Source organism: Magnolia sinica, chromosome 6 (genome assembly GCF_029962835.1).
Source record: "Magnolia sinica isolate HGM2019 chromosome 6, MsV1, whole genome shotgun sequence".
Taxonomy (NCBI): Eukaryota; Viridiplantae; Streptophyta; class Magnoliopsida; order Magnoliales; family Magnoliaceae; genus Magnolia; species Magnolia sinica.
Genome location: NC_080578.1, coordinates 40,425,001 through 40,442,399, shown reverse-complemented (window position 1 = coordinate 40,442,399; position 17,399 = coordinate 40,425,001). Strand labels below are relative to the sequence as shown.

The following is a 17,399-nucleotide window of genomic DNA, read 5'->3' as shown; positions in this document are numbered from 1 at the left end:
TTAAAGTCAGTAATGATTTATGACTGACTTGATTACTATCGCATATGTTTAGATATGATGTTTCCCGTATATTAGACATATATGTAAACTATGCTAATTTTAATACATTCCAAGTGTTTGTTGAAATGTTTGAATGAGTATGGAATTATGATTTGTGTTTGCCATGATTTATGTTTGAGGCCACATGATGGTTGTATGTGTGGAAATTCCTATGTGGAAGGATTTGCTACGATATGTGTTTTAACTAATTTATTTCAAGTATGTAATATGTGTAGTCTAAGTGTTTGTTAAAATGCCTGAACGAGAAATGCTTGTTGAAATGTCTTTAATTAGGGTGTTGAGATATGATTCTCAATTCCCTTATTTATAGTTACAATTCCCTTCATATAACCTATCTTACTACTACGTGTTTTATGGATGAATGTCTACGTATGTTAACATGTACTCCAGGTGCTCGTTTAAATGCTTATATGAGATTTATATTTGAATTTGTTGCTACATACTGTTTTGACTAGCACATATGAATGCCTATTGTATTTGAAGTGTGATTGGAGCTACAATGTAGTCCAGGCAATCGGTAATGGTTTATGATGGGTGGCTGAATTGATTTAGCCACGATGGATACGTTCGACGAATCCGAGTCGTACGTCGTTTGATGGCAATGATTAGGCTACGCAGAATGCTTACGCACTCCATGTCGATCAAGTCAACGTGTGCTCGTACTAGTCGAGCTCGTCAAGTAACCCGATTGACCCAATGTATGTTCATCATGTATGGACGCTACTGCTTGAATCTACGGTACCAAACTCACCAGTGGAAACCCCTTTAACCTTGGTACCTTGATCCGCTAAGACTCATGAGCCGGCCATGGTAGTATGGGACACCGTGGTCGAGCTGTCGGCCTACGCTGGGGTGACGAGCCTTCCTGTAGTGATTAGTGAGCAACCCAAACTTGTGAGCTGAATATCATGGTATGGGACACTGTATTCGAGCTATCGGCCTACCCTTGCGCAGCCTGGCTGTGGTCCCCAGTCGGGTTGGTGACGAGCCTTCTAAAATAGACTATCAGTTGGTAGGGTGTGGGTGGTACTGACCTCGAGTGTACTCTGAGACTGCATTGAGGTGACGAGTCTTTCCGTAGCAACCAGAGTACAAACTAGGCCTACACTGATAAGGTGACGAGCCCTTTGTAGGGACCTAGAACCGTAACATCGTATGAGATTTACAAGGACTGACGACCCTAGAATGGATCATCATTTGGGAATTGATATAAGGGAGGTACCTTAGCTTCCCAATCCTGCTGTATGAAAAGGACTAATAAGAACTTGGTAATCACGTTCATGCACCGCACTGCATGTGCCGTTTGGCGTTGGGTAGAGCACTGAGGAAGTGACTGACATGCGCGACCGTTAGATGAAGATCGGAGAGGGAGTGCAACGAGGGCATGCATCATTTATACATAACATTCTTGCATTAATCAGAGTACTTAGGGATATTTGATTGTATTGTTTTATCATTATTGCTTGACTGCTGTGAGAACATATTAACCTTTGCTTTATTGTTCCACTAAGTTGATCACTCACTCCCACATTACGGGACGATGTTTTAAACACCCACCAGACCTTGATTTAGTTACAGATGATGGCAATGCGTATGAGGCGGAGCTGGACTTTTATGATGATGAGGAGGGTTTCTCCTATATGCAGTTATCAGGTGGGTCTATGTGGACCATGTTATGATCGACGGGGTTACAGGGATGCTGATTAGATGCCATTACACTTGTTATTTTACACTTTTGGAACACCATGTATATTCATTTTGTCTATTTTTAGAGTATACATGTATATATTTAACCTGGTAACATGTTCACACTCTGGCAACTTGCGACAATTTATATATTATATACATCTATCACAGTCTTCCGCTTGTGAAATTTAACTGTCTTTGGAGTATGATATATTGTTTTGGTATAATCTCACTCATGTTTAATGCACTAATATGAATAACATTCAATCATCATTATTTATGTTGCATAAGTGATGCGTTGGAACTCGGATAGGACATGTCATAAAGATCCCATTGGTAGAGTTGGGCACGGGACAACTCAACTCGTCCGAATCATTCTAACCCAACTCAACCCGAACTGAATGGGTGAGTCGATCCAAACTAAGTAGTCTTCACCTAATCATAATTCAAACCGAATCGAGTTCAAGTTACTCAGTAATTCGACCTGACTCGACCCGAAACTCGATCCGGTCAGACTCGACTCGATTTGAAACTGACTCGACTCAAATTTGGGTATATATAATAATAATAATAATAATAATAATAATAAACCCTAATTTTTAAGTATCTTTGACCCTATACATTGCACTCGATCCCAAACTCTCTCCCCCTCTTCATCCTCCTCTTCCAAGCCCAACAACCACCCACCATCATCACCACCCTTTTCCTCTCTCTCTCTCTCTCTCTCTCTCTGCTCTCCACTCCCTCCCTCTCTCCTCTTCCAAACTCGGCAGCCACCCACCACCATCACCCCCTCCTCCTCCTCCTCCTCCTCTCTCTCTCTCTCTCCTCTCCACTCCCTCCCTCCTCTTCCAAACCAAGCAACCACCCACCACCATCACCACCCTCCACTCTATCCTTTGCACTCCCTCCCTCCCTCCATTGTTTATTGATCTGAATCGGTGTCAACTTAAACCGATTCAATACTTTTGACTGGGTCGGAATATATTCAAGAGGCCCTCTGTCATGGCAGAGTAGACCTGAGAGTTCCCTGGGCCTCGCCCCCTTGGCCATAAGCCGAACTGCCCGCCCGGGCCCGGGCCATGAGGGGCTAAGCCTCAGACCCGAGAATTGCCCGAACCTCAATAGGTTAGGCTTCAACAACGGGGGCCGCCTCCAGAGCAACCTCAATTGCCTCCGAGACCACCTGTGGTTCTAAAGGGGTGGTGGCAGGAGTGATGGCGGGGTCGATGACCGCGCTCGACCGACTTGATGCAGACAAAGGGGTGGTGGTTCCCCTACTTTTTAAAGATTTCTTTTTCTTTTGGGCCACCGCGACCTCAAAAGGAGCATGAGGAGTGACTCTACTCAGGCATCCCTACACGACAAGAGAGAATGATCAGCAAACGGACATAGATGAATAATTTTCGACTATCAACTGTGGTATACTTGATATGGATGAGGCAAGACCTGATTTAAAAAGTAGCTCGGGCGTGATCAGTTGCCTCCAAGACCTTAGCCGGGCATCCACCAAGCTTGCCTCAACTATTCGGATGTGCTCCGACTTACTCACTCCAGCAGGATGCTTGGGCAGAGCTGTTAAAAGAAAGCTACAATAAAAATAAGAAAGGAAAAATAAACTGAGGAAAAGGTTAGTTCAGACATACCGACCTGGTTGAGCAAAACTAGTCAAAACTCAAGGACGTAGCCAGGAAGTTGTTGGACCCTCCCAATTTCCCGACTCCCAAAACCACTTACTTTTCTAGTTCTTGTTTGAATTTGGGGCATCCGTGATTATAGCCTTACCAGCGTTAGGCCAGGCTGAGAAATAATACCAACCCTCATGGTAGGGGTTGGACTTCACCTGGTATAGGTGGAGGAATTCATTCACGGTCAGCTCGAGTTATTCGAGCTCAACCTAAAAAATGAATGACCCCACCAACGCCCTCTAGGCATTTGGGATTATCAACCTAGCAGCTAATTCCATGCATAAGATAACCTCCCTGACTACGCAATGGAGAGGGAGCCTTAAGCTGCACTGGAAGGCGACTAGAAATATGGTCACCTCGCCGTCCTAGGGCTCACTTGGAAATTCACCAAGTGCGGGGGCTTAAAGCACCACAGAGTCTGGAATGTAGTACTCCAAACTGATCCGCACCAGGTTGGATTCCGTCAACATTGACCCGATTGGCTTGGTTTCTTCTGATTCCAATGAAGATTGACAAGCCTCCTCCTTGGTCGGGGCAGCCCCTCAGCGTCCACTTGTTCCTTGACCAAGGATTAGGCAACCATTCTCAACCCATGGGATGTTTGGAAGTCTCTGTCGTTCATCATCACCAAAGGAGATGGCAGATTCTCTAGGAGATCAGAGTCTTCCGGCCCTTCATCACGCTGGGATGACTCCCCCCACTAGTTTGACGAACTTGGTATTTTTCTTAGTTTTAGCCAGAACGAATGCCGGAAGCCGAAAACCCAGAAGAAAAAGAAAATAGGGAGAAGGGGTGAGAGAGATGAAGCTCACTGGAGAAGGAGAACAAGCCCTTTGAAGATTGTCAGAAATCGCCTAAGTCTAAGAGGAGTAGAGAGACGATAGAGAAAATGGGCATAACGATGCTAGGGCATCCCCTTTTATAGGGGACTCGGTCGTACAACTTTTAATTCTCACACTTATTATGACATCCAAAATAATTTCTCGATGCCCACGCTCGGACATGTGGAGCTCTCCCACTCGTTGGCCAACTTGATTTTCTAGAAGATGTCATGCATCAGCACCCCATAAACTAAGGACCGAACAGGCGCCTTGATAATGCACGTGACCTTGAGCCATGACATGCTACCTCGAGCGTGCTATGTCATGATTGTAGATACGCCCCAATTCCCATGCACGCTGCCTTATCCAACATTGATGATGTGCAAGCTCGATGCCGCAGGTGTAAGAGAGTTTGACTTCACCAATACTGACTAACTTCCCGAGACTGCTGCACAAGCTCGGGAGTATGGGGGCTTCTATTATGGGTAAAAATGGACTGACCAAAAAGACAAGGTTAGGTCGGACACTTGCATACAACGTGAGCTCAACCAACATTGATTACAACTAAGGAGCCCTTAAATGGCCAGAAGAAACAACACCCTACTAAGGAAGCAATCATCTTGGATTCTGCCTACATTCTGCCGAGGAAAGCAGCTTGGCCCCCATGCTCAAACAAAGGTAGTTCGGCAAGGCGACCATGTGCTTGATACTGAGGGAAAGCCTGACCACGGTTCACAAGAGAATTCAGGTCGGCAAGCCTCTCTCAGAAGTAACCATATGGGTCGCCTTGGACTCTCCACCTCGGTCTCCTGCCACATGCTTCTACTAGTTCCGACCTGGTACTGATCGTCTAGATCTCACCAAACTTACTCATCCGAGATCCCAACCAAGAATCTAGGGGAACGACTACAACACAAGTCCAAAGATCTCGGAAGACAATTACGATACGCTAAGTATCTGAATCCCTCTATAATACATCCCTACTAAATAGAGAGATCTCCTTTCACGCCACCACCTTCTCTCAACTATAAAAAGAACATACATAATGGTAAAAGGTACCTACAATTCAACTCAGAAAATACTCCCAAAAACCCTACGTTCAACTGGACTTAACTTGCCTCTTTGACTTTAGCATCGGAGGGTCCTCGCTGTAGACAGAGTTTCCATCTTTGTCTTATTTTGCAGGTTTCAAATGGTCTAAGGAGGATGTCCAGATTTCTACATCAACACTCACCATTGTATTTTATATTGGTCTTCTATAATTTATAAATTATACGAATTGAATTTGAATACAGTTGCATTACTTTTGTTAGAAAGGTGCATGGATCTAGACCTCATATAAAGATAACTTATTAGGTTTTTTTTTTTTTTGTTTAAAAATAAATAAATTTTGAAGCATCATCCTATAAGTGTGTGTGTATATTGTTTTTCTTTTTTAAACATTTGTTTTCCAAATACAACTAAACATTATGCCGTACCACATGATATTTTTCACGCCAAACAGACGTCTTTCGATACCTGAAAGTTGTCAAAAATGCATCGGTACCTGTTCTCAAATTACTTGTTCTAAGTAGGCCAGTTGCCCATTCCACACCGGAAACGCATGCATCATTGTTATCAACTGGATGCACGATAGGGAAGTTTTCGATCCATTTGCGGTGGATAAGTTGCCACCGATTCTGCACCAACAGAAAAGGACACGAGGTCTTTTTTCCATGGGTGGAGGATAAGCTGCCACCGTTTTTGTACCTACGAAAAGGGGAACGATGTCATGCGATTGATTAAGAAGAATATGACATTTGAACAATCAAGACGGAACACATCCAACCAATTCGGATAACATCCATCGGGGAGTAAAATAGGTTCCTAAATTGAGTCGTGATTAGGGATGTCAGTGAGTGGCCTGGCCACTCTGTTTTCCAGGCCTGGCCAATTGAGCTAGGCTTGGGCCGGGTGTAAGGCTAAAATTTTCGGGCCTCCTAATGACCGGCTCAAAGTTTTGTTTAAGAGCTTGTCAGCCCAGTCCATTAGGATTTCAAGCGAATTTTTGTCAAACATCATGAAAGATGTGGCATATTTTAATGAACAGCCGAGATCTTGTGCAAAAGTGGGTCATATCATCACTGGCCAGGTTCGGTCCTGGGTTTTACTAAGCGGGCTAGGATTGGACAGACCTCAAACCGGAGAAAGCCCGGCTGGTTGACAGCCTTTGGTTCTAATGTGCCGCCATGTGGCACGTAAATTCCATCAGCTAGCAAACCAGACCGTTGATTTGATTGGATCCATCATTAAACGGTGATGCCCCACAACATCTCTTCAGACGGTGGTAAACATGACTGTTACGAAAGTCGAGAGAGAGAGAGAGAGAGAGAGAGAGAGAGAGAGAGAGAGAGAGGAGAAACTTGACTACTAAGGAAAAGATAAGACGTGCATCAATGCCATGGCCCATCAGAATAACGGTCTGGATGAACGAAACAAGAACCTATTTACATGAATTGGGAGGAACAGGACCTGTGGGAGCAGGGAATAGACCAAAGGTGGTTGCTATTATGCACGGTGGGCCCGAAGATGCGCTTCCTTAAGGAGAGCCACTAGCGTGCGTTAGTGGGTTATCCTAATTTTCCTACTCCTTAGATGTTAAATCCGTTTGCAAAACAATAACCCAAACCTCTTTATCCGTCTCACCAAACAAGCCATGGGCTCGACCCACGAAGAAGAAGAAGAATGCATGTTAGCCATGCAGCTGGCAACCGCCTCTGTCCTGCCCATGGCCTTGAAGGCGGTCATAGAGCTGGACGTGCTAGAGATCATGGCCAAAGCTGGCCCAGGGGCCCATCTCTCCCCTTCCCAGATAGCGACCCATCTTCCAACCCACCACAACCCAGATGCCCCCACCATGCTCGATCGTATCCTACGCCTCCTCTCCAGCCACTCCATCCTCACGTGCACTCTCGCTGAACGTGAAGATAGCCACGCGGAGAGGCTCTACGGTTTGGCACCCGTGTGTAAATTCCTCGTTCGGAATGAAGATGGTGTATCGATAGCTCCGTTGGTGATCATGAACCAAGACAAGGTCTTCATGGAAAGCTGGTAAGGTTCAAGAAATCATAGATCACTTCGGTTGAACAAGTGGGCTCATATTTCTATTGTCGAAACCGTTGTTGTTGTGCATGATCCAAGGGGCTATTTTGGTTACCATGGAAAGCTGGTAAGGTTCAAGAAATCATAGATCACTTGGGTTGAACAAGTGGGCTCATATTTCTATTGTCAAAACCGTTGTTGTTGTGCATGATCCAAGGAGGTATTTTGGTTACCCCGAGTCCATTATATGTTCTGGACGATCAACAGTTGATTACTAAAACATGGGCTCCATTTGGACCGACAGCGACTTCGTGTAATCAAAGATGTGGGGCCCACTGTGGTGAAATCTGATGGGGTTTTTTTGACCCGTTGTCGACCGGTCGTGGGCTAGTGTTCGACCAGTCGGGGGTTCGTGCCCTGACACGACTCAAAGTCTAGCGAGTGCAGACTAATTTTCTCCGGGGTGCTCGACCGGTCGTGGGTGGCGCTCGACCGGTCGTAGGTGGCGCACGACCGATCGTGGTTACGCAAATTCGTTCCGCGATTTTGCGCGGATTTCGTGTCGCAAGTCCTTTCGCAACTGGGATGCGGAAAGGAGTTTTCTAAAACTTTAAATAGGAGTTCCTAGGGTTTTCTAAGGATGACAAGAGAGTTTCCTAAAGTTTGACAATGGATTTTCTAAAGGGTTTAGGGCCGTCAAAGGTGAGAGAGAGGAAAAGAGAGAGAGGAAGCTTATAGAAGGGAGATTATGTTCGTGGAGGTTATCTACTGTGCAATCTATATCTTAGCGCTTTTATGTCCCGTAATCGGTGAGATATCTCCGTTTTTCTTTGTTTCTCTTATTGTTTATCCACTCCTACGTGAGTGAAGAAGGTTGTAACATTCTACTTCATAGTGGATTGTTGATTTGGACGAGGTCCTGTGGTTTTTACCTCTTTGAGGGTTTTTCACGTAAAAATCTCTTGTGTGGTGTGTGGTTTATGCTTTGATTTATTTCATTGCTTTATTATCCATAATTCTGGTTTGTTTCGGGAGGCTAGATCCTAAGGTTTTGTGCAAGGCCCCCAACAAAGTGGTATCAAAGCTAAGTTCATTAAATAGGCAGGATCGGTTTTGAATTATAGAAGTTGGCTCATCAAGAATTATCAGCCTCAATGGTTCTAACTGGACCATATGGAAGGCTAAGATGTAGGACTTGCTTTATTGCAATGACCTATATTCTCCAATTTTAAGCATATCAGCAAAATCCAAGGATATGTCTGATGATGATTGGAAGAAGATGGAATGGAAGGCGGTAGGGTTTATTAGACAATGACTGAATGATTTTGTATTCCACCATGTGTCTACGGAGACCTCAGCCGCTAGCCTATGACTGAAAGTAGAAGGGCTGTATGAGAGGAAGATAGCCGGTAATAAAAATTTTCTGATAAGGCGACTTGTAAATCTCAAGTTCAAGGATGGTGGTTATGTGGCCGAGCAAATGAATGAGGTCAGTAATATAGTGAACCAACTCTCCTCTATGAACATGGTCCTAGACGATGAATTGCAAGCTTTACTATTACTTAGTTCGTTGCTTGACAGTTGGAAGACGTTGGTGATGTCTCTAAGTAACTCTGCGTCAGAGGAAAAGATATCCATGGAACAGGTAATTAGCTGTCTCTTCAATGAGGAGATAAGGAGGAAGTCTCAGGGGCCCTTGTGACACAGGAACGTGGGAGAGGAAAGGATATAAAGGGCAGAAAGGCCCGAGATAAATCAAGAGGCAAGTTGAGTAACAGAAAGGATGTTGATTGCTAGAATTGTGGCAAGAAGGGTCACTATAAGCATGAATGTTGTGGTAAGAAGAACGACAAGAAAGGAAAAGGAAAGGGAGATGAATCAGATTCCACTGCGGTCGTTTCAGATGACGACATTGTAGTTATTCTTTCAGCAGATCACGATATATGTCTTACGGCTACGAGTCAGGACACCGACTGGGTGATAGACTTGGGAGCTTCTTTTCATGCGACTCCACGCAGGGAGTTCTTCACAAGCTACAAGTCAGGTGACTATGGGACCGTGAAGATGAGAAATTCTGGCGTATTGAAAATCGTGGGAGTCGGTGATATTTGTGTGAAGACCGATGTAGGTTGCACATTGGTTCTCAGGGATGTGAGGCATATCCCAGACCTTCGCCTCAATTTGATGTCGACGGGAAGGCTGGATGATGATGGCTATGAAAGCCGGTTTGCTGGTGGGCGCTGGAAGCTCATCAAGGGTTCGTTGATCGTGGCCAGAGGAAAGAAGTATTGTACCCTTTACAAGGCAAGTGTCAGTATGTGCAAGGGTGGGTTGAACGCAGCAGAAGATTCAGCTATTGACATGTGGCACAGGTGTCTAAGCCACATGAGTGAAAAAGGGCTTCAGCTACTAGCAAGGAAGCAACTCCTTCCAGACGTGACAGGTATACCCCTCAAAACCTGTCTTGATTGTTTATCAAGGAGACAACATAGTGTTTCATTTATTAAAATTGCTTCTCATGTTAATAAAGTGCTGCATTAGATTTAGTTTATTCTAATGTTTGTGGTCCTATGAGGACAAAAACTTTAGGTGGGGCATTGTATTTTGTTACCTTTATAGATGATGCATCTAGGAGGGTTTGAGTTTATGCTTTGAAATCCAAGGACGAGGTCTTTGGTGTGTTCAAATGGTTTCATGCTATGGTTGAGAGAGAGACAGGCAGACCATTGAAGTGCATCCGCACTGACAATGCTGGTGAATATATTGGCGACTTTCATGAGTACTGCAAGTCCCTGGGTATATGGCATGAACAGACAGTACCCAAGACCTCCCAGCATAATGGTGTAGCTGAGTGAATGAATCGTACCATTGTAGAGAGAATCAGATGCATTTATCCTATGCGAAGTTGCCCAAGACGTTCTAGGGAGAAGCAATGCATACGACGGTGTATTTGATAAACAGGTCTCCATCAGCCCTGTTGAATGGAGAAGTACTTGAAAATGTGTGGATTGGATATGATCCATCGTACAGTCATCTCAGGGTGTTTGGATGTAGGGCATCCGTTTATGTACCAAAGGACGAGAGGTCTAAGCTCGATATGAAGATTAGATAATATGTGTTCTTAGGGTACGATGATGAAAAGTTTGGTTACAGATTGTGGGATCCGACCGAGAAGAAGCTCGTCAGGAGCAGAGATGTGGTATTCTTTGAAGATCAGTGTATAGAAGACATTAGTAAGCCAGAGAAGAACCAGCCTAGTTCAGGTGAGCTAGAAGACATGGATCCGGTTACTCCTCCCATGGTGCCTGATGACGGGGGAGTACAGCAAGGTGTAGAGGATGAGAGAGTTCCTTCAGAAGATGGACCAGGGGAGCAGCCCCCACTTGATCCACCTGTTGAGCCACAGGTGAGGAGGTCATCTAAGGACAGACAGTCGTCCAAGAGGTACTCACCGCATGAGTACATTATGCTGATTGACGGGGGAAAACTAGAAGATTATTCTGAGGCCCTAGTCGATGAGCATAAGGGGGAGTGGTTGAAAGCTATGCAAGAGGAGATGGAATCCTTGCATAAGAACCACACCTATGATATGGTGAAATTCTCTAAGGGCAAGAAAATTTTGAGCAACAAGTGGGTGTTCGGAAAGAAGGTTGAGCAGAAGAATTCACAGACAAGGTTTAAGGCCAGACTTGGGGTGAAAGGGTTTGGTCAGAGGAAAGGCATAGACTTCAAAGAGATATTCTCACCAGTGGTGAAGATGACATCCATACGGGTGTTGCTTGGGTTGGCGGCTAGCATGGATCGAAATAGAGTAGTTAGATGTTAAAACTGTTTTCCTCCATGGTGACTTGGAAGAAGAGATCTACATGCATCAACCAGAGGGGTTCGAAGTTAAGGGCAAAAAATATATGGTGTGTAGGCTGAGGAAGAGCTTGTTTGGGCTGAAACAAGTTCCACGGCAATGGTACAAAAAGTTTAACTTTTTCATGTTACAACATGGGTATGACAGAACGGAATCGGACCACTGTGTGTTCACGCGCAAGTTCTCTGATGGTGATGTTTTAGTTCTGGTGTTATACGTTGATGACATGCTCATCATGGGAAAAGATATCAAGAAGATTAAAAGGTTGAAACAGGAGTTGGGCAAGTCTTTTGCGATGAAAGACTTGGGCCTGGCTAGACAGATCCTAAGAATGGAGATAACCCGTGACAGAAGCAGCAGGAAGCTTTGGCTGTCACAAGAACGGTATATTGAGAAAATCCTAAAGCGGTTCAATATAAATGCAGCAAAGCCGGTCAATACTCCACTGGATGGTCACTTCAGATTGAGCGACAGGCAGTGTCCCAAGACGAAGGCAGAGGTGGAAGAGATGTAAAAGATACCCTACGCATCAGCTGTAGGAAGTTTGATGTATGTTATGGTATGTACACGCCCAGACATAGCATATGCGGTTGGTATTGTCAGCCGGTATCTTGCCAATCCTGACAAAGAACATTGGGCAGCGGTGAAGTGGATACTGCAGTATCTAAGAGGCTCATCCAGGTTGAGCCTATGCTATGGTGACGGTAAACCTGTGTTAGAGGGCTACACAGATGCAGATATAGCAGGTGACATAAACTCCAGGAAGTCTACATCGGGGTTCATGTTCACGTTTACAGGGGGAGCGATTTTCTGGTAAAGCAAGCTACAAAAGGTCGTAGCATTGTCGACGATAGAGGCCGAGTACATTGCAGTTACAGAGGCATGTAAAGAGATGCTTTGGATGAAGAGGTTCCTATAGGAACTTAGCCTGAAGTAGGAGGAGCACGTGGTCTATTGCGATAGTCAGAGTACTATATACTTGAGTAAGAATCCAAGTCAGCATTCCAAATCGAAGCACATAGAGATTCGGTATCACTGGATCAGAGATACTCTGGAACAGAAGGTGTTACAGCTTGAGAAGGTCCACACGGACGATAATGGGTCAAACATGATGACCAAAGCTTTGCTCAAGGGTAAGTTTGAGGTTTGTAGAAACCAAGCTGGCTTGAAGAAGGTGAATCCCTCTTGGGTCAAAAAGGGAAAGATTTGATGGGATTTTTTTGACCCGTCGTCAACCGGTCGTGAGCTCTGCTCGACTGGTTGTGGGCCGGTGTTCGACCAGTCATGGGTTCGTGCCCTGACACGACTCAAAGTCCAGCGAGTGCGAACTAATCTTCTCCAGGGTGCTCGACCGGTCGTGGGTGGTTCATGACCGGTCGTGGGTGGCGTACGACCGGTCGTGGTTACGCAGAATCATTCCGCAATTTTGCGCGGATTTCGTGTCGCAAGTCCTTTTGCAACTGGGATACGGAAAGGAGTTTCCTAAAACTTTAAATAGGAGTTCCTAGGGCTTTCTAGGGATGATAAGAGAGTTTCCTAAAGCTTTACAAGGGATTTACTAAAGGGTTTAGGGCCATCAAAGGTGAGAGAGAAGAAGCTTATAGAAGGAAGATTATGTTCGTGGAGGTTATCTACTATGCAATTTATATCTCAACGCTTTTATGTCTTCGTAATCGGTGAGATCTCTCTATTTTTCTTTGTTTCTCTTATTGTTTATCCATTCCTGCGTGAGTGAAGAAGGTTGTAACGTTCTACTTCATAGTGGATTGTTGATCTGGATGAGGTCCTGTGGTTTTTGCCTCTTTGAGGGTTTTCCACGTAAAAATCTCTTGTGTTGTGTGTGGTTTATGCTTTGATTTATTTCATTGCTTTATTATCCATAATTCTAGTTTGTTTCGGGAGGTTAGATCCTAAGGTTTTGTGCAAGGCCCCCAACAAAATCTACTTCATCCATCAGTTTCACCTATGTTGTTAGGATGAGGACCAAAAGATGAGATTGTCACACCCTGAAAATCGAATATAGAATGTGCAACCTTTAGACCAAAGTTAACTTGTATACCAAGTATAGATAATTCCACTTATCATACAACTATTAAGATGCGTATTGTAAAGTATTCTCAGTTCTCACCATCATTCAACATTTAAACATCCGTATGATTTATACGAACTCACTCCTTTCCATTATCACAATCATCTCATTTTCAAATCACATTACTAATTCTAACATTCAACTACGTTTACCCATTTAATTTCTATCAGCATTAGGTGCAATCAGATGAAAGTTTCCCATTGACAGTCCACATTGCTACATGTAATGTGGATTATTTTTGTTTTTATGATTCTACTGCATCATCTCTTTCATTTGTATGGTGTGGAGAGTTGGTACGGAGTAAAGGTGCTGTGCACTCCATCAGAATTGTTAGTTATTTACCATTTTCTTGATTTTCTTGACTTTCCTTGACTTTTCTTTTCCTTCTTTTAAAAACTGGTCCTCGCTTCAAAGGATGTGTGATTAAACCACATGGAGAGTTGGTATTGAGTAGACTTTTTGAAAGAATGTTACTCTACGTGGGCACACATTTCAACATGATAAGATCAATGCTCACATGATGCCTATCATTGCTTGATTTTTGGGCTGTTTAATGTTAAGAGAAAAGTCCGCATATTAAACGGTTTGGATCTTACAAAAATTGCCATGGTCACAGGTGTTCTACACCTGTGAATGGTCCAGTTCCCCAGTTCTGCAAGCACAGGTGAAGCTGAGTGTCAGATAGCCCCGTTGAGGCGTACGCAGATTTCCTTGAGAAAAAAGAAAAAAAAAAGGAAAAAAAAAACTCATACCATGTCATTTGCCTGACATCCACTCTATCCTTCAGTTGGGCCAGCCACTTTGACCAGGCAGATACAAAATCCAAGTGGGCCACCCCATAAGGAACATTATGGTGGGAGTGCCAATGATAGATTTGTATGTGGGACCACAATGATATTTATATTCCATCTAACCCGTTCATATGTGTATCTCTCCACGATGAAAAGGAATTCTAAAAATGATCTTGATCCAAAACTGATGAGAGTTACAATGAGCTATTATATAGATAATATCACCAGGACCCAACTTGAAACTAACGATTTTCTTATGTTGTGCAAGGTACCATCTGAAAGATGCAGTTATTGAAGGAGGAGTCCCATTTGAAATGGGCCACGGAATGACTGCATTTGAGTTCCCGGCCACGGATCCAAGATTCAACAAGGTTTTCAACACGGGCATGGTAAATCACACCACCTTAACTATGAAGAGGATTCTCCAGACTTATGAGGGGTTTGAACAAGTAAAGGAGGTGGTCGACGTCGGTGGTGGGACTGGAGCTACACTTAACATGATCATTTCTAAGTATCCACACATTAAAGGAATTAATTATGATTTGCACCATGTAATAGCTGATGCGCCCACTTATCCTGGTAAATATCCATCTACCAGCAGAGAATTTATAACTGATTAAGTTGACGGAACATCCAACCCGTTCAATTGAATGACCCGCTATAAGGAACACTTGGTACAAAAATGAGCCCCAGCCACTGACCAATGGACCACACTTGTATTTTCTACACTGATTTTTTAATGTTGTGGCTCACTTGATGATTGGATTCGGCTAACTTTTGCACAAGGTAAACCTCATGGTGGGGCCAACCTATTAGGAGGATTGAAATTCAAAGTTACTTAACAGGTTTGGAAGTAATACACCGGGAGGACAGTAAACTGTGGCCCAACCTGTTGGATTCGAGACCTTCTCACACCCACACACCGCACACGTGTGTGTGTGTGGGTGTGCGCACAAGCGTGCATGTGCATGTGTTTATCTGCATGAGAATTCTACTTATTTAAAATGTTTTCAATAAACTACACTAAAAAAATTACCTCCTTGGAGGACCTGTTTAGATTTTTTTAATAGAAGTTGTGTTGGTTGTGCCAGCAAAGGAGTGATTGTAGGCTTAGGTGCGCTCTAATGTGATGTTTATATGAAATCCACTCAGTCTACTAAAGGTGCTTCACCCCATTTTAGGCTCAGGGCCAAAACATCAACCCCCATGATTCAGGTGGAACAGTTGGAAACAGTGCAGAGGGCAATAGTCATCCTTCAAAGTATTTCTCTTGGAGTGGCCCACCTGAAACATGAACGGGCCTGATTTTGGCCTTGGGCCTAAATTTTGTTGTGACATCTGGAGTGAATTTCGTGTGATCATCACATCGGGTCTTGTAAAAAGGAAGGGTGAACGTCTCTCTCACAATAGTTTCCTTTGGTACCGGCTTCCTTGAATCACAGGTTAGCCAAACTATTTGGCCATGGGCATGGGCTTGCTCATCTAATGATGGGAGACGAGCTCATGCATATCATGGTGGACCCTGAAAAGATTAAGGGTGGAAATTTTGCAAGGCCAACCGTGAAATGTATGCGAGATCTACTCCAATAGTTAGAACTGTAATCCCATTTAAGCTTAGGACCAGAAAATTGGGTTGACATGTGATCCAGGTTGGTCACACCAAAGGAAACAGCTAAGAGAAAGACAACTTCCCTTGATTTCTATAGGGTCCAACTTAATGATTATATGAAAAGACTCTAGCATTAGATGAGGCATCAAAATCTTAATCCTGCTACTCATTTATGAAACTTAGTCTTCGCCATCAATGATGCCCCCTACCCCTTTCAAAATGCTCGTGCAGTTAAAGGCCAGCTTGCGTTTTAGCTTTTTTAGTCTCGAGTCTTAAAAAAAGGCCCATCCATGAAACACGAAGGCCACACCTGCATACTGTTTTCAATCATGTGGTTGACCCGAATCACGGATGGGTTGCTTTTTAGTCCCTGGGATGTAATATCGGGTGACACACCTAGGGGTAGGTTGGGTTTTAAATAACGATCACGGTCGGGCCCACCATTGTCCCAAACCCCTTTGGTGGCACGCTGACCTCAATTTCCATTAAGGAAGGTACTACAGTGATAATTAAGTTAGATTAATCGGTTAGCTTATTAACATCATTTTCAAAAAAAGGTACCAGAATGTCAATTCTATATTAGGTAGGTAGCATTTTGTAAAATTCCCAAAAAACTCCATCTGCGCGCGTGCATTATTTGTTAGCATAGGCACGCGTATATATGTACTCTATATATATATATATATATATATATATATATATATACACACACATATAGAGGCTAGATAGATCAGGTTAGATTCACAATTGTTACACTTGTATTCTACATTTAAAGCTCTTGTATAGGTACACGTGTGCATGTTTACCTACCCAAACATTATGAAGGATTGATTTTGGCTAACTGTATAGCTTTCTACGCCGTTTGGGTAAGATCAAATATAGTATCTCTCCTAAAATTACGAAGGACTGATTTTGGTTGCAGGTGTGGAGCATGTCGGGGGAGATATGTTCGTCAGTGTCCCCAGTGGAGAAACCATTTTCATGAAGGTGAATATATAGTTGCTTACCTTGTCTAGGTAGTGTGACGAAGGGGTGATGGCCCATCTCTCCTGGCGCAAGTTTACCTTGCTTCGATTGAGCCCACTCCATAAGGAGTTTTAGGCCTGACAATTAATTGGGCCTACTATATCTGGCTACAGGCCAATGGTTGAAGAGTTTCCAGAGAGTGGGCTGGCCCAGACTGGCCTGAGCCTGATAGCTTAGAACTTGTAATGGGCTGGGAGGCCCGGGCCATTTGCTAACAGTCTTAGGTTGGGATGCCAATGGTCTGGCTGCTCCATCTGACCTCAGGACCTCATGTAGGACCTTGTGATTTATTTTTATAGCAGTTATGCAACTTGAACTAATAATGAAGTAAGTCTGGATCCATGGCCCACCTGTATCAGTCATGGATCAGGTCCAAGCGAAGGCCCACCACTTATAGCTGTCATGGGTTAGGCCCAAGACAAGGCCCACCACGTATATCTGTCAATGGTCAGGCCCGGAGCCAAACCCACTACATATGGTCTAGCAAGTGGAACATGGCAATGGACATTTCTGATATATGACATTCTCTACATGTGGGCCGAATGTGGCAACACATGCCGATGACCGTAGATTGTATTGACGACCAGTGCTTCTACGGAATATATAACCATTGGCTGGATGGCAAGACTTCTCCCTTCAGTGGGTGGTCCCACCTTATTAATGTCTTAGATCCTGTCCAAATGTGC

At 44.0% G+C, this 17,399-nt stretch overlaps 1 protein-coding gene across 1 annotated transcript in view; it reads left to right on the top strand.

Annotated features, from left to right (window-relative positions):
• Positions 1-6,693: 6,693 nt before the first annotated feature.
• LOC131248689 (caffeic acid 3-O-methyltransferase-like) overlaps positions 6,694-17,399 on the top strand; it is an 11,593-nt gene continuing 887 nt past the window's right edge. The window contains exons 1-3 of the mRNA XM_058249075.1: positions 6,694-7,345; positions 14,347-14,657; positions 16,610-16,674. Of these exons, the coding sequence (XP_058105058.1) occupies positions 6,951-7,345; positions 14,347-14,657; positions 16,610-16,674 (771 nt within the window). The 5' untranslated portion in view covers positions 6,694-6,950. The remainder of the gene's footprint in view (positions 7,346-14,346; positions 14,658-16,609; positions 16,675-17,399) is intronic.